Consider the following 15,484-nt stretch of genomic DNA (forward strand, 5'->3'; position numbering starts at 1 on the left):
GGAAGGAGTAGAGAAGTCTACGACAGCTCACGCAGTACACTACATGTGTGAACGACTTTTCGAAGTGTTTTCGGTTTGTAAGCAAAATTACGAACCTGGGTTTCACATCACTTTGTCGATAGGTGTGTTGCGCACAAGAACGGAAGATCTAATCATCATGGAAACTCCGTTATCAAGACACCCCGCGGCTTCTCATGCGGCACAAGTTGCGGCACAGCATGTAACCTGCTCGATTCGTCTAGCGAAACAATCTGGATGAATCTTCGCATAACCGACGTGTGAACGCGACGCCACTAATCACAGCGACTTTAAGAGGCCGCGATCATATTTTGTTTTCTTCGCATTCATTGCAGTGTTCATCACTATCTCTTGTGGTAGGTTTGTTTCTCTGAATACTTCACCTGAAGCCATGGAACTTGGCAATCGGTCGAAGGCTGAAGCAGTCGCTTCTGCCGTCGAAGAAGCTGGCCACGATGGTTACACTCGAGATGACATGGACCTTATGCGATTGGGCAAGAAGCCAGCATTGAAGCGTAACTTCGGCTTCATGCAAATATTGGGCTTTGTAAGTTTTGAGTGCATGGGATGAACAGAGGCATACACTGACTATACATCTTCACCATTACAGTCATGTACTGTGTTGGTAACCTGGGAAGGTATACTCCAAGTTTCCACTCCTAGTCTGCTGAATGGTGGTCCTGCGGGTGTCTTCTGGGGCTACATCCTTATATGGATTGGTTCCATCTCCATCTATACGGTCTTGTCCGAGTTGTCCTCGATGGCACCCACCGCAGGTGGGCAGTACCAGTAAGTGACCCGATCTTATGGACCTTCATAGCTGATGCGTTCTTAGTTGGGTCGCCATGTTGGCCCCACCGTCGTACAGAAGGTTTTCAAGCTACATCACTGGATGGGTAACACTCATCGGCTGGCAGGCCACCACCGCTTCTTCGGCATACCTCGCAGGAACTATTCTGCAAAGCACGATTCTGATGTGCGACTCGTCTTACTCGCCAAAGCCGTACCAAGCAATGCTGCTTGGTTGGGCCGTGCTTGCATTTGCAGTCGTCATTAACACTGTTGGAAGCAAAACCCTCGCACATTTCGAAGGACTGATCTTGATACTGCATTTACTAGGCTTCTTCGCAATCTTGATTCCACTTGTGTATCTTGCTCCTCATAGCGATGCCTCAATCTTCACCACATTCGTCAACACCGGAGGTTGGTCGACACAAGCGCTTTCTTTCATGGTTGGACTACCATCATCAGTCTTCGCACTTGTTGGTAAGCGAAATTCTTCATAAGACTTGTTGGGCTTTAGTGCTAACCGTTGCAGGTGTCGATTCATGTGTTCACGTAAGTCGTCGTTCAGCTGGTTGCCCGTCAGCGTACTAATTCCTGACAGATGGCCGAAGAAGTCAAGAATGCGTCAAAGGTGGTACCGCGAGCCATTCAGATCAGTGTATTGTTGAATGGCACGCTGGGCTTAGCAATGTTGATCGCGTATCTTTTCTGTCTTGGAGACTTAGATGATGTACTGGAGTCTTCAGCGACGCTTGGGTATCCCTACCTATACGTCTTCTTGAAGGGTACCGGCTCTGCTGCCGGGGCTGCGACCATGGCTATGATCATGTGGACTCTGGGTGTCTGCTGCCTAGTCGGCCTGATGGCCGCCACTTCACGACAGATGTGGTCATTCGCGAGAGATAATGCCGTGCCATTTTCCGCTCAAGTTACCAAGGTGAATGCCTCTCTTCTGACCATTTCAGTATGGCTATATTAACGCCGACAGCTCAACCCCCGCACACTCATACCCGTTAATACAATCATGATTACGGCCGGGATCTCGGTACTTCTATCCTTCATCGCACTTGGCTCGTTCGTTGCTTTCAGCAACATCGTCAACCTCAGCATCGGTGGGCTCTACGCCTCATACTTCATCGTCTGCGCCTTGCTTCTTTGGCGCCGTCTCAAAGGCATCAGCCCGCACAATCCACAGGCTGCCATGGTGGGACCGGATACACTGCAGTGGGGGCCTTGGAAGGTTCCCGGCGCATTCGGTGTTGCCAATAATCTGTTTGCATGCGTGTACCTATTCGTACTGTGGTTCTTCTCTTTCTGGCCAGGCTCTGTGGAGGTCGATGCACAATCGATGAACTTTAGTTCTGTCACGTTTGGGGGGACAGTAATCTTCGCTATCGCCTGGTACTTTTTCAGAGGCAAGAAGACATATGTCGGTCCAATCGTTGAAGTGGGGTTGTAGTTTTGTGGGTGCAGGCTTCCAAGGTTTGCGAAAGCCCAAGATGGACATCTGTTCGTCAGGCGAAAGATGAACCATGCAGCTGTCGTGCTTCAGCGAGGGTGGTCTTTTCTATTTCCACATGATACATATAGACAGCAATAGAGGACCAAGAAACAAACAATGTCTTACACAGCTTGGGCTTAGTGGGTCAAAGATGCTGGTGAAGACCCCAGTGGCAGGCCATACTCATCATTTCCACGGCTCGCTTAGTTATTTACGTCAATAAGTACTAGCGATCAGACTTTCCATGATTCTCAAAACTGGCGAACTAGAATGTGGTTATGCGAGGCAGATATACGCTATCGGAATTAGCCCTGGTGTCGGCTTAAAGTACATCCGAGATAGAAGGCGTTGATGAGATCGAGAGAAAGGAAACGGATTATGACTAAATGCCTCATGACTTCTTGTACAAATGTAAAAGCGACGCTAGAGACCTCCCATAGAACCGTTGGTAACCAGAATACCTGACCCGTGAGAGTCGACCCATCCAATCTCAAACGCACAGAAACACCCCAAAAGACGAAACGATAACCGGTGTACAAGAAGCAGAACAACGAAAACAACAGCAATGGAAAGAATAACACTATATGGAGAAAGAGCATGGGCAGAGCACGAAGTGGAAAGAGACAATTGACTAAAAAGAACAAAACATCAAAGACGAAAACAGAGGTATCACGCATCCTTATGAAACAAACTCCGCAATCCAGAACTCCACCTTCTCACGTGTCCATGCCCCCTAGGCGACACGCCCGCATGTTCATCACCAACACTAGTCGTAGGGCGATAGCTCAGCCTGTTGCGCAGACTATGACTGGTCTTGGGACGTTCAGGCGTCGAAGGTGTAGCTCCCTTATCGGGATTGGTAGGAGCAATATATGTGCTGTGCCGTGAGTTGGCGCTCATAGTGGTTCGAGGCGAGAAGAATGTGTTCGAGGTGGTTTGGCGAGTGGGTGTTTGGGGGGATGAAGAGCCAATGCGCGGGGAGGGTGAGGTGCGGGCTTGGTCAGTAATAAGAGGATTAGGAGTCATTGGACGACTCTTCTTTCGGAGAAGGTTCTGGGGTCGTTTGCTGGAGGTTTGTTAGTCATTCATTCTATTGCGTGATCCTTCCATGGGACACTCACGTCTTCGTTTCCTTCTCTAGCCGGTGGAGTTGCGCATCGGTGTCCCTCAGAGTTTTCTTGAGGTTGTGTCGCGACTTCTTCATGCCTTTGAGTTGGACTGCCGCATCATTGCGTTGCATGCGTATCTTCTCGACTTGCATCGCCCACGAGTCAAGATCTTCCTCGTGGGAGACGGTGCTGGCGCTCGTCTGTGGCCTTTCAAGCTGCACGCTAACGTGGCCAATAGAACTCCTCGCATGAGAAGAGATGGGGCTAGAGGGTGCAGTATCGTAAGGGCCGTCCTGGATAGTGATGTGACGTGGCGAGGTAGTCCTGTTGAGCTCGTTCGGCTCCTCCCACTCCTCTAGGACGTCCAAATGTCTGATTTTCTCTTGCAGCGTGGCAACCAGTTTCTCAAACGCCCTCTTATCATCCCGCAAGCTTTGCACCTCTTTCTCCAATGCATTGTATGAAGCCGCATACTCGTCTTGATGATGTCGCATCTCTTCAATCTCAGTCATCTTCCTCTCTAGCTCGGCCTCGAGGCGAACAGCCTTGTCGTGTTTACCGTCTAACTGTCGGTGTTGCTGTTGCTGCTCTTCGAACTTCTTCCTCAAACCATCGTACGCCGAGTTTAGGGATCTTATGCGATTGTCTGAAGATGACCCGAGCTCTCCGATGTACTTCTCCTTCTTCGATAGCTCCTCAACCAGCTTCTCCTTGCCCTTCTTGAGCGCACCCAATTGGCGCGTCTGGTCGCCGACCTGGTGATGGAGATCTGAGTTCTCGTTGATTAGGATTTCAAGTTCGTTATTCCTCTCATCCAGTCTGCGCTTGTATTTCTGCTTCGAACTCTTTGCAGCTTCCAACTTTGATTGTGACTCTTCCATGAGCTCATGGTAACGCCTTTCAGTATCCTCAACGGCAGAGTGAGCATCAGCCATGTCTGCTTCTACACGCTCAAGGAAGGCTTCCAGCTGTGCATTCTTCTCACGCGCGGTATCCAATTCTTCTTCCGCCGAAGTAAGACGAGCGAGCAATTCCTTCTCAGAGGAATCTAACTTGGCGTTCGACTCCCGAAGAGACATAAGCTCCTTGTCGGCTCCGATCAATTTGTTGGCAGCTTCTAGGCTTTCCGACTCAGCAATAGTCAGCTGCATCTGGGCAGCTCTCAGTTCGGTCTCAAGCTCCCCGTTTCGAAGTGACGCTGTTTGGGACGACTCCTCAAGTTTTACATGAGCCAGTCGAAGGTTCTCTAGCTCTTTGCTGCTAACCGACAACTTGGAAGCCAAGCTGAGTCCTTCCGACTCAGCAATGTCAAGACGCATCTGTGCAGCTTGGAGTTCGGCCTCAAGCTCTGCGTTTCGATGTGACGTTGTTTGAGAAGATTCTTCGAGTCGTGAGTAAGCAGATTTGACATCCTCTAGCTCCTTGTTGGTAGCTGACAGCTTGGAGACTAAGCTAGTGCTGTTTGAGTCAAGTTCATCTATCCGCGAGCGCATGTTTGTTAGATCGTCTTGGAGAGATTCAGCACGCTTTCCGGCGTCGACTACCTTAGCCTCCAACTCAGCTTTTGCCTCTCGAAGAACGCCTAACTCTTCATCTTTCTCTGTAGTAATTGCCGAGTCTTGTGCTTCGAGCTCGTGAAGACGCCGGCGCATATTTGTTAGGTCTTTTTCAAGAGACCCAACATGCTGTTCAGCGCCATCTGCCTTGCTTTCGAGCTCGGCTCTAGCCTGACGAAGGGCGACTAGCTCTTTGTTCTTTTCCGTGAGCTCAGCGGCGACGGAGGAGTTCTGGTGTTCGAGCTCTTGGAGGCGAGAGCGGGTCGATGAAAGCCCTTCTTTCGTACTTGCGAAGGCAGTCAATGTTTCGCCCAACTTCTTTTCGACGTCATCCTTGAGCTGCCGAAGAACAGATAGCTCTTCGTTTGTCTCTGTAAGCTCAGTAGTGATGGAAGAGTTCTGCGACTCGAGCTCTTGAAGACGGGAGCGAGTGGATGAAAGGCTCTCTTCTGTGCTTGTAGAGACAGTCAATGCTTCGTTCAGTCTCTTCTCAACCTCGTCCTTAAGCTTTCGAAGGCTTTCCAGCTCTTCCTTCGAATCTCCTAGTTTCAACGTGAGTTCAGCGTTGTGTGCATCTGCCTCGTCTCTCTCAAGACGAGCTGTACTGATGTCCTTCTCCAGTTGTGCATTGGCGGTAACGATACTACCAAATTGACTCTTGATGTCTTCGTTGGTCTTTCGAGCAGCATCCAGCTCTTTCTCCAGGTCTGAGTTGGCAGCCTGCGTCTCTTCGAGTCGCTTCTCGGTAACTGCCTTCGCTCTGCACATGGCTTCAAGCTCTTCTTCACTGGATGCTAGTCTTGCCTCCAGCTGTGGAATCTGGGCTTGAACCTCTAGTAGTTGGGAGCGTGCAGATTGTAAGTCTTCGTCAAGCTTTTCGCGCGACGCTTCGTCGGCCAACAATTGATCCCCGAGCTGGCGTTTCGACCTTTGGAGTTCTACTATCTCATTGTGAAGCTTTGACATCTGCAAGCGTACTTCATCACTCTCAGACTCATTCTTAGCCAGTTGATCTTTCACTGACTGGAGCTGAGCTTCGAGATCTGATTTTGAGCTGTGGGCGTTGTGCAAATCCTGCTGCACTTGGTCTCCAGTAGCCTTCACCTCCGCTAGCTGTCCACGAAGGTTTATCAAATCCTTTCCAGAAGTCTCGCCGTCCAGCTGCGCGATTGCTAACGCTTCTTCAGATTTTAGTTTTGCTTCGAGGTTATCTTTGAGCGCAATCTCCAGCTCCGAAATGCGAGCCTTCAGTGAGTCACATTCACTTGTCGTGGCAGATAGTTGTGCACCGAGACGACTCTTAGCCTGAGCGCTTGTGTCCAGGTCGCCCTCGAGTTGAGTGATCCTAGTCTGCAAGCTGTCGCGGTCGCTCTCCGTCCATGTGAGTCTTGACTGTATATGGTCGATTTGACCTTCAAGGTCTGTTTTCGATTGAAGTGCTTGACTGAGCTCATTCTCAACCGCATTTTTGGAGCTCCGCACACTATCCAACTCTTGTCGTAAAGAGGCCTCCAGCTTCTGTGATGATTCGAGAACTGACCGGAGATTGAGCATGGACGATTCCAACTCGCGAAGATGTTCGGCGTTCTTCTGGATCTCGACTGCATGTTGCTCATCAGCTACTTGCTTTGACACTTGTACTTGGTTCAACTCCTGCTCCAGGTGCGACACTCGCTCTTCTGACGTCTGAAGTTTTTGTTGCAACTTCGACTTGACAGACTGTAGGTCAGCAAGCTCGGCATCTCGCATCCGTACATCTTCGCGGAGTCTGAAGAGCAATTGTCGGGCATCTTTGAGATCGGCTTCAAGCGATGCCTTTTCGTCGTGGAGTTTCTCTAACTTGGCCTGGTTACTAGCATTAGACGTCTCCAATGATTGAGTGCGCTTGGAAACTTGTTGCAATTCTTTCGTGATAGCGTCGTAAGAGGCACGCAGATCTCTTAGCTCGGTTTGGAGGTTGGTCTTCGATTCGGTCTCTCGCTTAAGGTTCTCTGACGTGGCACGCAATTCATTATAAATATCGGCCTTCTCGGTTCGCATAGCCTCAAGCTCTGCAGTCAAGCCTTTACTCGCATCGCTCTCAGCCCGCAAATTGGCTCGGACCTGCTCCACTTCCTTCTTTAGAGCCGTCAAGGCGTCTTCAGTGTTCTTGCTCGTGGTTTGCGAATCATGGAGCTGCTCGCGCAGCGTAGAGATAACACCTCCACCGATCTCGATTTTACGTAGGTGCTCAGCCTCGTCCTTTTCGTACTCAGTAATCTTCTGCTCTAGACGTGCAATATGTTCCAGTCCTCGGTCAAGTCGCTTGCTCAGGTCTTGGCGTGCGCTTTCCTTTTCTGCGAGACGGTCTTGCAACGACGATTCGTGGCGATCAGCAATCTCCACCTTATTCTGCAAAGAATGTAGTGTTTCCTCCAGAGTTGTTGTGCGAATCTCAAGTTCCCTAGTCTGAGCATTCCGTGTGCCGAGGCGGTCATCCAGATCTACCTTCTCCTTTTGCAGCGCTTCGATCGTGTGCTGCATGTCCCCACCCTTCTGCTCCCAATCTGCAATTTCAGCACATTTAGCCTGCAAATCCTGCTTCAGTTTCTCCTCTGAGCCTACTGTAATGTTCAGTTGCGCCTTGGTCGACTCCAATATTTCTTGTACCGCAGATCTCGAACGCTCCAAGGCAGCAATGCGGGATTGATGACTTTGGATCTCTTGTTCTAGACCTTCTCTTGTCGCTTCTAGAAGCCCAGCATCTTCCTTGCTTGCTGCACATTCACGTTGTAGCTGCTCAATGCGGCTTCGACAAGCAGCAAGAGCTTGGTCGGATTCGCGTTTCGCTCGTATTAAGCGACTGTCAGAAGTACGTATCTCGGAAGGACTCGACAAGCGAGGGGTGAGCTCGAGATCTAGATCGTGCCATGGCGAGGGAGACGCTCGCGTTGGAGTCCTCGGCGCAAGGGTAGGACTGTCAAAGACACTTGATTGCGTCGGCGGAGATGCAGGTGGTGAGATGAACAGACCTCTAGGTTGATGTTGAGGTTCAGATTTGGGAGACGAATCTGCACAATTAATCAGCAAAAGACAGTACCTGGATATAGTATACTTACATTGGAGCGTCAGCATAGAGGCCCTCTCCAATGCCTCAAGGATCTCTTTGTTCCGTCCTTCTTCAACTCTCAACGCCCTCTTCAATTCCTCCACTCGCTTCTGTGCATCTTTGCCCTCCAGGTAGTTACTTGTCCTACTCTTGGCCAGGTTCCGCGCTGTAGTTGCAATCTGCTTCTCCTTGACAGATATATTTACGGCCATGCGGAAGGCAAGACGCCGCAAAGAGGAAACAGACCGCTTTGCCTCAGCTCCAGCAACCTGGTGAGCCTTGAGTTCGGCGCGAAGCGTGTTCCGCTGGGATTTTATATAGGATAGATGCGCCCAATTGGATATAACAGTAGGCGCGTCCTCCTCCTTGGGTGGAGCCTCTGTGCTGTCCCTGCCATCGTGTTCAGGTCGCGTGGACTTTGAAGAAGAGGGACCCCAGTGTTCTAGCATGAAGCTGTCGGTCATGGACGATACAGAACGCGACAAGCTGGAGAGTGGGGTAGAAGACGGCCGAGAGCGTGGAGACGATATCGACTTGCTCTCCTTGGGGAAGTCGCCAGCGCACTTTTGCATATCGAGGAAGCTTGCTGGCAGGATGTTCTCCAGGCCAGAATGTATGCGCCCGTTGGCACTTGGACGGTCCTGGTCCTTAGCCTTGGAGCCAGACGCCATGGTGGGCGGTGGGTTATGCGACCATGAGGTGACCAGAACGCGACGTGCGCCAGAGGATGATCAAAACTCTGTATGCAATGTGGCTGGGGGAACTGCTGCAACCGCCGAATTGCGTTGGCGCTGGGCAACTGTGACGGAACGGGCTAAAGGAGAGTTGGGTAGTGGGCCACTGTCACGCGAGATTGCGGGCCTGAGAAAGAAAAACAGGGGTATGATAAGGATGCGAGAGAGAGTGTAGGATTCGGATGCGGCTATAGACTCTATAGACGACGTGTGAAGTTTGGGGTTGGGCTGACACGACGAGACACGCGCCTCAGGCTTCGAGGACGGGATGGGCGACAGCCGTCGCACCAGGGTGAATTATGACGCTGGAGCAGCTCCGGCCGTCAGTGGAGGGCATACCATGGTTCTTGCGATATTTTCCGGTCGCGAGCGTTGGCGCACTTGGGTAGCATGGATCTTCCCAGGCGGCGCCGACGGTGGGTCGATAGTGGGGAGACATGCCCCTCCGGAAGGTGTCTTCCACGGTATCGTCTTCAGTGCAATGGCCATGCTTCTTGCTCACCAACTGCGGATGCGCGCGGGCACGGAACGGGTGACAAGTCGCATGTGAACGCGTGGCTTGACTCGTAGGGCATATGAACAAGCCGTGTCCCAATGGCAGCGATGTCAAGATCGAGAGTGGCTGCTGTCTGCGCTAGGCTGCTTGCGGTGCATGAGGTAATGATGCATCCCCCGCTGCGATCGTCCCAGGATCGTTAAACGAGTCCACGATCTGCTTCATCGCGTCGGCCTATAAGTGCTCCAATATTTGTGAGCACAAAACAACAACTATATTGCTTCTGAATGTCGAAATTGCGAGCGCCGCCTTGCTACTCGATCTTGTGCTTCTGGAAATGACGACGACGTGCATCAATCATGCTATACTTTTTATTGTTTCATCATCTATTTGGTATACTTCTTCTGCAGGTGCTTGCCAATAGTAGTCAACTGGATGTTGCTGGTTCCTTCGTAGATGGCACCGATCTTGCTGTCCCTGAAGTATTTCTCCGCAAGCCCCTCTCTGACGAAGCCCATGCCACCCATCCATTCGATTGCCTGTCCGGATACACGTCCTGCAACCTGCGATGACATGAGCTTAGCCATGGCAGCGTCCATGATGAAGTCCTCGCCAGCTTCCTTCTTGCGCGCAGCATTGTAGACAAGGGCGCGAGCGGCTTGGATCTCTGTCCAGGCCTGGGCGAGCTGATGTTGCATACCCTGGAACTCGCCGACGAGTTGGCCAAACTGCTTGCGGTCGTTCCACACGTAGCTGGGGCTGTTAGTACTTGGTCCGACATGTCTATAGGTAACAAGTGTACTCACCCTGCAGCATTTTCCCAGGCGCCGAGCGCAAGGCCAGTCATTTGCGCTGCGATACCGATGCGGCCCTCGTTCAACAGCGCAATGGCGTACTTGTAGCCCTCAAATTCCTTACCGAGCAGGTTATCCTTGGGGATTTCAACATCGTCAAAGTTGATGACGCAGGTACTGCTGGCTTTGATGCCAAGCTTCTTCTCCTTCTTTGCAATGGAGAAACCCGGTGTGCCCTTCTCTACAATGAAGGCAGTAATGCCCTTGTACTTCTTGCTAGGGTCGAGGTTGGCGAAGACAATGAAGAAGTTGGCTTCGACACTGTTCGTTATCCACATCTTACTACCGCTGATCTTGTATCCATTGTCGGTTCGTGTGGCTTTGGTGGCGAGCGCAAAGGCGTCGGATCCTGACACGGGTTCTGAGAGACAGAAGGAGCCGACTGTATTTGTGGCCAGCTTGGGCAGCCACTCCTTCTTGATCTTCTCGGATCCATATTTGAGAATTGCAGTGTTGACGAGTGTGTTGTGGACATCGCACATGACACTGACACTGGGGTCGACACGCGCCAGCTCCTCGATGGCGATAATGGCCGATGTGAAGTTCATGCCTGAGCCACCGTATTCCTCGGGAATCTCAATACCCATGAGGCCTTGCTCGAAGAGTTGCTCGACTACTGCGGGGTCCATCGACTCGGCTTCGTCCATGTCTCGCGCCTTGGGGAGGATGACATCGTTGGCGAACTTGGAGACGGATTCGCCCATAAGCATTTCCGTCTCGGAGAGGTGGGTTATGGGCGTCGGTGGGACATCTGAGATGTCAATGGCTTCCCGGCGGACGGCAGTCGTGGAGAGGCATCGTAGTCTGGTGAGTCGTCGTGTTAGCATTAATATATTCATTCGCCTTGATGGTGGGTGCATAAACATACTGCGGGGCGGCGCGGGCTGCCGGTCGCAGCGAACGCGATGAGGCAGTAGCAACGCGGGTGAGGGGTCTTAGTGATCGTGAGAAGGATGCCATTTTTGCAGTATTGTGTCAAAGCAGAAAGAACGAGTGTGGCATGTCTTTCACATCAGACACGGCGGACCGCTCACATGCCGAGGCAGCTTAAAGTTAGCCGATGCATGCCGTGTGTCCGGGGTTTGCGGAGAAGCATGCGTCACATGCCAACCAACACTAACACAGAGCTCATTTTCACTAGCACGCCGCAGAGCCGCAATCTTCTTAACCGCGCGACATCAAGTCGTGGTATATTGCAAACTAGGCACTACAGTATAGCCTTGGTCGACGAAAGCAGCGCAAGGGTATATAAAGCATGCATGAAACAAAAAAACAACTGATCGTAACACTGACATAACAAGGGAACAACAGCCTCTATTCAACAAGCTGCCTTCCAGCTGCAAGGAAAAAACCCCATCCTATTAAAGAGATTGTATATCCGCAACTCCAACATCTCCTCTCGCAATGAGCCTTAGACGCGGTTATTGGACCCCATGGCAAACCTGCCGGCTTGCATCTGAGCCTTGTACTCGCTGAGCTCCGCAGCCTCCTTTTGCTCCTCAGCGAGGAGAGCCTGGTGCTCTCTCTTGCCTTCGCGACGCTTCTTGATGCAGCAGAACAGGAAGACAGCTGCGCCAATTGCTAGAGCTCCGAGGACACCAGCAATGATGCCAATCTTGGCGCCCTTGGAAAGGGTTTCGAATCGGTTCTTGACACCGTGGGGAGACTGGATCTCTTCGAGCACCTCGGATTTTCCCCTAGCCTTTGTTAGTCTCACATCATATTGGCATAGGAGCGCGAAGAAACATACTCGATGACCTTGACCTTCTCCCAGTCACCAGACGAATCCATGTCAGCCCATGAGTACTTCGCAGCGCCGCTTGTGTAGTCTTGCGCGTAGACAGACTGGATCGTCATGGTGTATGGTCCCTTGGTAAAGTCTGTCTTGCCACCAGCCCACTCGACAACACCAGGGTCGTTCTTGTTGGGGTCACCAGCAGCCCATGAACCAAGGCGGACGTTCATAGGCGTTTGCGGGTACCGTGTTCCATCTTTAGCCTCACTGGGGGTGAGTGTCCTGACGAGCTTGTCGTCGACCCACCACTCGATGCGTTCCTTTCTCCAGTCGATAGTGTAGTTGTGGAAGTCGTCCTGTGGGTTGAAGCCTTGGTCGAAGTCTTTTCCGCGATCGTAGGTCGTCGTGTCACCCTTGCCGAAGTAGTTGGTCAAGATCATCTTGTTGTCGCCACGGAACTCCCAGTCGATCTCATCGAGCGCCTCGGACTGCAGGATAGCACTGGAGATGATACCCGTGCCCGTGGCCACCTTCATGACAATCTCGAGGCGACCAAAGAGCATGTAGAACACCGAGTTCGCTGTGGGGGAGTCGCCCGATCGCTCAATGGTGAAGGTTGCACCCTTCTCGACCCAGTCGATCTTGCCCTGGTTAGGCATCTTCCAGACCTTGTCATCGTTCGGGATGCCAGTCTTGTTCCAGTTGAAGGTGACGTTTCCGCCGAGCGCCTCCATGTCTGGACATCCTGTGGTGTTGAGAGGGTAGCCTGTGTCGATGCATCAGTATATCAGTCGCAGGCAATGCGCCACACGTCACATACAGTTGGTATGGGTTTGCGCAGTAGTCGTAGAGATAAGGCCTGCGATAAGTGCAGCCGTGGAAAGGGCGAATGACTTCATCTCGGCGGATTATGTCGCTATGTAAGCACTATGAGTACTGAAAGAGTGTGATTCGCGCGTAGACCAGACGCGCTGTAGGTGGGTGTAGCAAGGAGTGACTGGGATAGTGAGGGTTGAGTAAAGAGTGGATTCTCGCGACGAGAAAAGGAAAACGAGGGGAAAGTCGTTCAAAGGAGCGTCAGGACCGCGTTTTAGAGACTCGGTGGTGAAGAGCAATTGGGTGCAGCCCTGCAAGAAGATTTAAGGAGTCGTCTAGTGCACGAATGCTCCCTGCGGATCGCTATTGGTCGACGGACCTTAAACTACAAACGGCGCTTGTCGATCGCCGAGAATAGCGACTCTCCTGAACGCTTTGTGCCATAGATGACTTGTTTACTATTGTCTTCGATTTCATTTGATCATGCAGTGTTATTCCCGCCTCAACTGCCGTCAATCGCGCTCGATTAACCTCGACGGTCGCAAACGATGCGCCCAACCGCATTTGCGACCTTCCCGTTCGTGTCTGCACACCGCGGGTGGCTTTGCGCCAGGCCGGGAGCCAAGGGAGATTGTGAAACACCAGGCACTCTGCGCTGCGACCCTTTGAGGCGACGGCTTGCTCTGTACGCCACTGGTGCCGCCGAGCATTGAGATACCGCTGCGATAGCGATACGATGTGGAGATGAAATCTTGAACGCTTAATGGATGCGCGCATCCTTTTACCGGCTCCGCAACCATCGTGGCCCACTATCGTCGGATTATGCGCCACTCTTTACGAGCCGAACTGCCGTGTTGCGACCTGAGGGAAGAGGCCGTTTGACCGTGCCAAAAAGAGTCTTTCACCCGTCTGTGCTTTCTCTCAGCCTACCCCGCCGAGCCACAGCGTAAAAGGAACTCGTCTCGGCGTCATTACGCCCTCCTTGGTCCCCGTCTCTCGTATCCAGGACGCATCTGCTGTCGTTCGGCACGAAGAACTTGCCCCATGCGAATGCCGGACCGTCCATGGCAAACTTGCCCTGCATGCGCCAGCGGCCCATGTACACGTTGAGTGACACCAGGACTTTGGCAAGACACGTCCAGTCGAACCCAAAGTATTCTCCTGCCTTTCCATCCGAGACGGTGTACTTATGCCAGATGCCCCAGAGAACAATATACGCGGCCTGGTTCCCTATGTCATCATCATCAACTGTCATACGATGCCATTTCAACAAAGCTCGCATGACTTCGTTGCACGACTCCATGACCTCGTGTGGCGAACGCGAGTGGATCACGGCCAACGTTTCGTATCGACAGCCAGTCTGTAGGAGCTGTATGCAGAGTAGGGCCTTTTCCGTGCGACTATTGAGGTGGAGATATGAAGTCAGCGTATATCTTGTATACATCTCGTACAGTCATGGCTTACCTCATTGAACCAGAGCTCACAATGAACCCCGCATTACCCAGCCATTCCTTGATGGCTCGCAGCTCATGGACCTTCATGTAGTGCAGGTAAGGCAAAACGAAGCGAGTATCCTCGATCGCATGCATCGTCATCTCTGTAATCATGAAGCCGTTGCAGCTGCCTCGTCGCACTTTGTATGGGTTGCGCAGGACAGAGTCCGTGTTGGCCTCTTCCTCTTGAACTCGAACCTTGACTTCGTCTCTGGGCTGTGGGATCTTTTGGGGATTCGTTGCAGGTAGGTGGAGGCTTTCTGAGCATTGCGACGGCGCTCCGTGGGCAAGGAGATGCGGTAACTGCCTCAGCGCTTCAAAAGCATGAGCTCGCCCTGCTCTCTGAACTTCGATCTGCGGAGACCTATCCTCGACCGGAAGAGCACCTGGAATGTGGGTATACAAAGTCAGTATATGTCTCATATCTAGTTCGTATAGGGACATCTCTCACCAGACATAAGGTATGGATTTTCATCGCGGTTGCCTTCGGCAGGTTGCTGTCGCACATCAAGGGCCTCGTAGAGCGCTTGCTTTACCTCCGTCGTATCGCTGCGGGTGTATGCTTCGACTTTTCCATGATCCGTCGATGTGTTCCGTTCATTCTGCGGTCCCGATATCCTACGCAACTTCACACCGGAATCACTGCCGCCGTTTGAACCTCTCAACTTTTCTTCGAGCTTCACCACGCTTCTGTACGACCGCCAAGCATGTCTCATGGCATCTTTAACCAGCGCCTCGGTCTCGTCCCCAAGTTCGCAGTACATGTCAGCATCAAGCTTCTCTAGATTTCGGTGTGCAAGCTTCAACTCGCGCTTGACCTCCGTAACTCGCGCGACATTTGATCGTTCGTGTTCAGTGAGGCTTTGAAACCAATGGATATAGGTGCTGACACCACGCACATAGTCTCGTATGTCATCAAGCCTGTCTGGAATCGTACCGACTGAGGGGTGAGGTGCGTGATGGCTTCGTGTCGCCGTTGTGTGGTCGTCTGGCGGTGGCTCCTCTGCGGTAGGTCCAGGTATGGTCTCTGCAACTGCGACTGTGGATCGGCGAGGACTGAACGGATTATAAAATCGGCCCATGGCAGCTGCACTCGGTGATCATGCGCACGTCGCAGCACGCCTTCATCGTAGCATCTAGGCGGCCACCCTTGAAGTGTTTTTCGCTTCGTGTACCCTTGGGCCCACCCTTCGTCTTCTGGGTCGGAAGGCATCTGGTTGGCTACGCGATCTATCTCGTTCCAACACTGGCAACTCATGCTTGTTGTACTCATCAACGTTAGGTACTAGATTGAAAGA

At 52.0% G+C, this 15,484-nt stretch overlaps 5 protein-coding genes across 5 annotated transcripts; 1 reads left to right on the forward strand and 4 right to left on the reverse strand.

The window, feature by feature from the left end:
* Positions 1-219: 219 nt before the first annotated feature.
* Positions 220-2,263, forward strand: CC77DRAFT_998046 (amino acid transporter; the record flags this gene model as incomplete). The annotated part of the gene is given in 7 exon segments (XM_018536528.1): positions 220-565; positions 629-667; positions 682-692; positions 854-1,284; positions 1,337-1,356; positions 1,406-1,741; positions 1,793-2,263. The coding sequence occupies 7 exon segments, from the start codon at positions 410-412 to the stop codon at positions 2,261-2,263; spliced, it is 1,464 nt and encodes a 487-aa protein (XP_018381373.1). The 5' UTR covers positions 220-409.
* Positions 2,264-2,974: 711 nt separating this feature from the next.
* Positions 2,975-8,729, reverse strand: CC77DRAFT_1065523 (hypothetical protein; the record flags this gene model as incomplete). Its single annotated transcript, XM_018528818.1, has 3 exons — positions 2,975-3,371; positions 3,427-8,020; positions 8,069-8,729. The coding sequence occupies 3 exons, from the start codon at positions 8,727-8,729 to the stop codon at positions 2,975-2,977; spliced, it is 5,652 nt and encodes a 1,883-aa protein (XP_018381374.1).
* Positions 8,730-9,571: 842 nt separating this feature from the next.
* CC77DRAFT_1053649 (acyl-CoA dehydrogenase NM domain-like protein) lies at positions 9,572-11,123 on the reverse strand. Its single transcript, XM_018527757.1, has 3 exons — positions 11,011-11,123; positions 10,095-10,946; positions 9,572-10,041 (listed from the first exon to the last, which is right to left on the reverse strand). The coding sequence occupies exons 1-3, from the start codon at positions 11,100-11,102 to the stop codon at positions 9,675-9,677; spliced, it is 1,311 nt and encodes a 436-aa protein (XP_018381375.1). The 5' UTR covers positions 11,103-11,123; the 3' UTR covers positions 9,572-9,674.
* Positions 11,124-11,305: 182 nt separating this feature from the next.
* Positions 11,306-12,880, reverse strand: CC77DRAFT_1053650 (hypothetical protein). The gene is made up of 3 exons (XM_018527758.1): positions 12,698-12,880; positions 11,893-12,643; positions 11,306-11,839 (listed from the first exon to the last, which is right to left on the reverse strand). Exons 1-3 carry the CDS (start codon positions 12,774-12,776, stop codon positions 11,554-11,556), a joined length of 1,116 nt encoding a protein of 371 aa, XP_018381376.1. The 5' UTR covers positions 12,777-12,880; the 3' UTR covers positions 11,306-11,553.
* Positions 12,881-13,594: 714 nt separating this feature from the next.
* CC77DRAFT_1065526 (hypothetical protein) lies at positions 13,595-15,268 on the reverse strand (the record flags this gene model as incomplete). The annotated part of the gene is made up of 3 exons (XM_018528819.1): positions 13,595-14,093; positions 14,158-14,572; positions 14,638-15,268. 3 exons carry the CDS (start codon positions 15,266-15,268, stop codon positions 13,595-13,597), a joined length of 1,545 nt encoding a protein of 514 aa, XP_018381377.1.
* Positions 15,269-15,484: the final 216 nt, after the last annotated feature.

This window comes from Alternaria alternata (assembly GCF_001642055.1).
Source record: "Alternaria alternata strain SRC1lrK2f unplaced genomic scaffold CC77scaffold_23, whole genome shotgun sequence".
NCBI lineage: Eukaryota > Fungi > Ascomycota > Dothideomycetes > Pleosporales > Pleosporaceae > Alternaria > Alternaria alternata.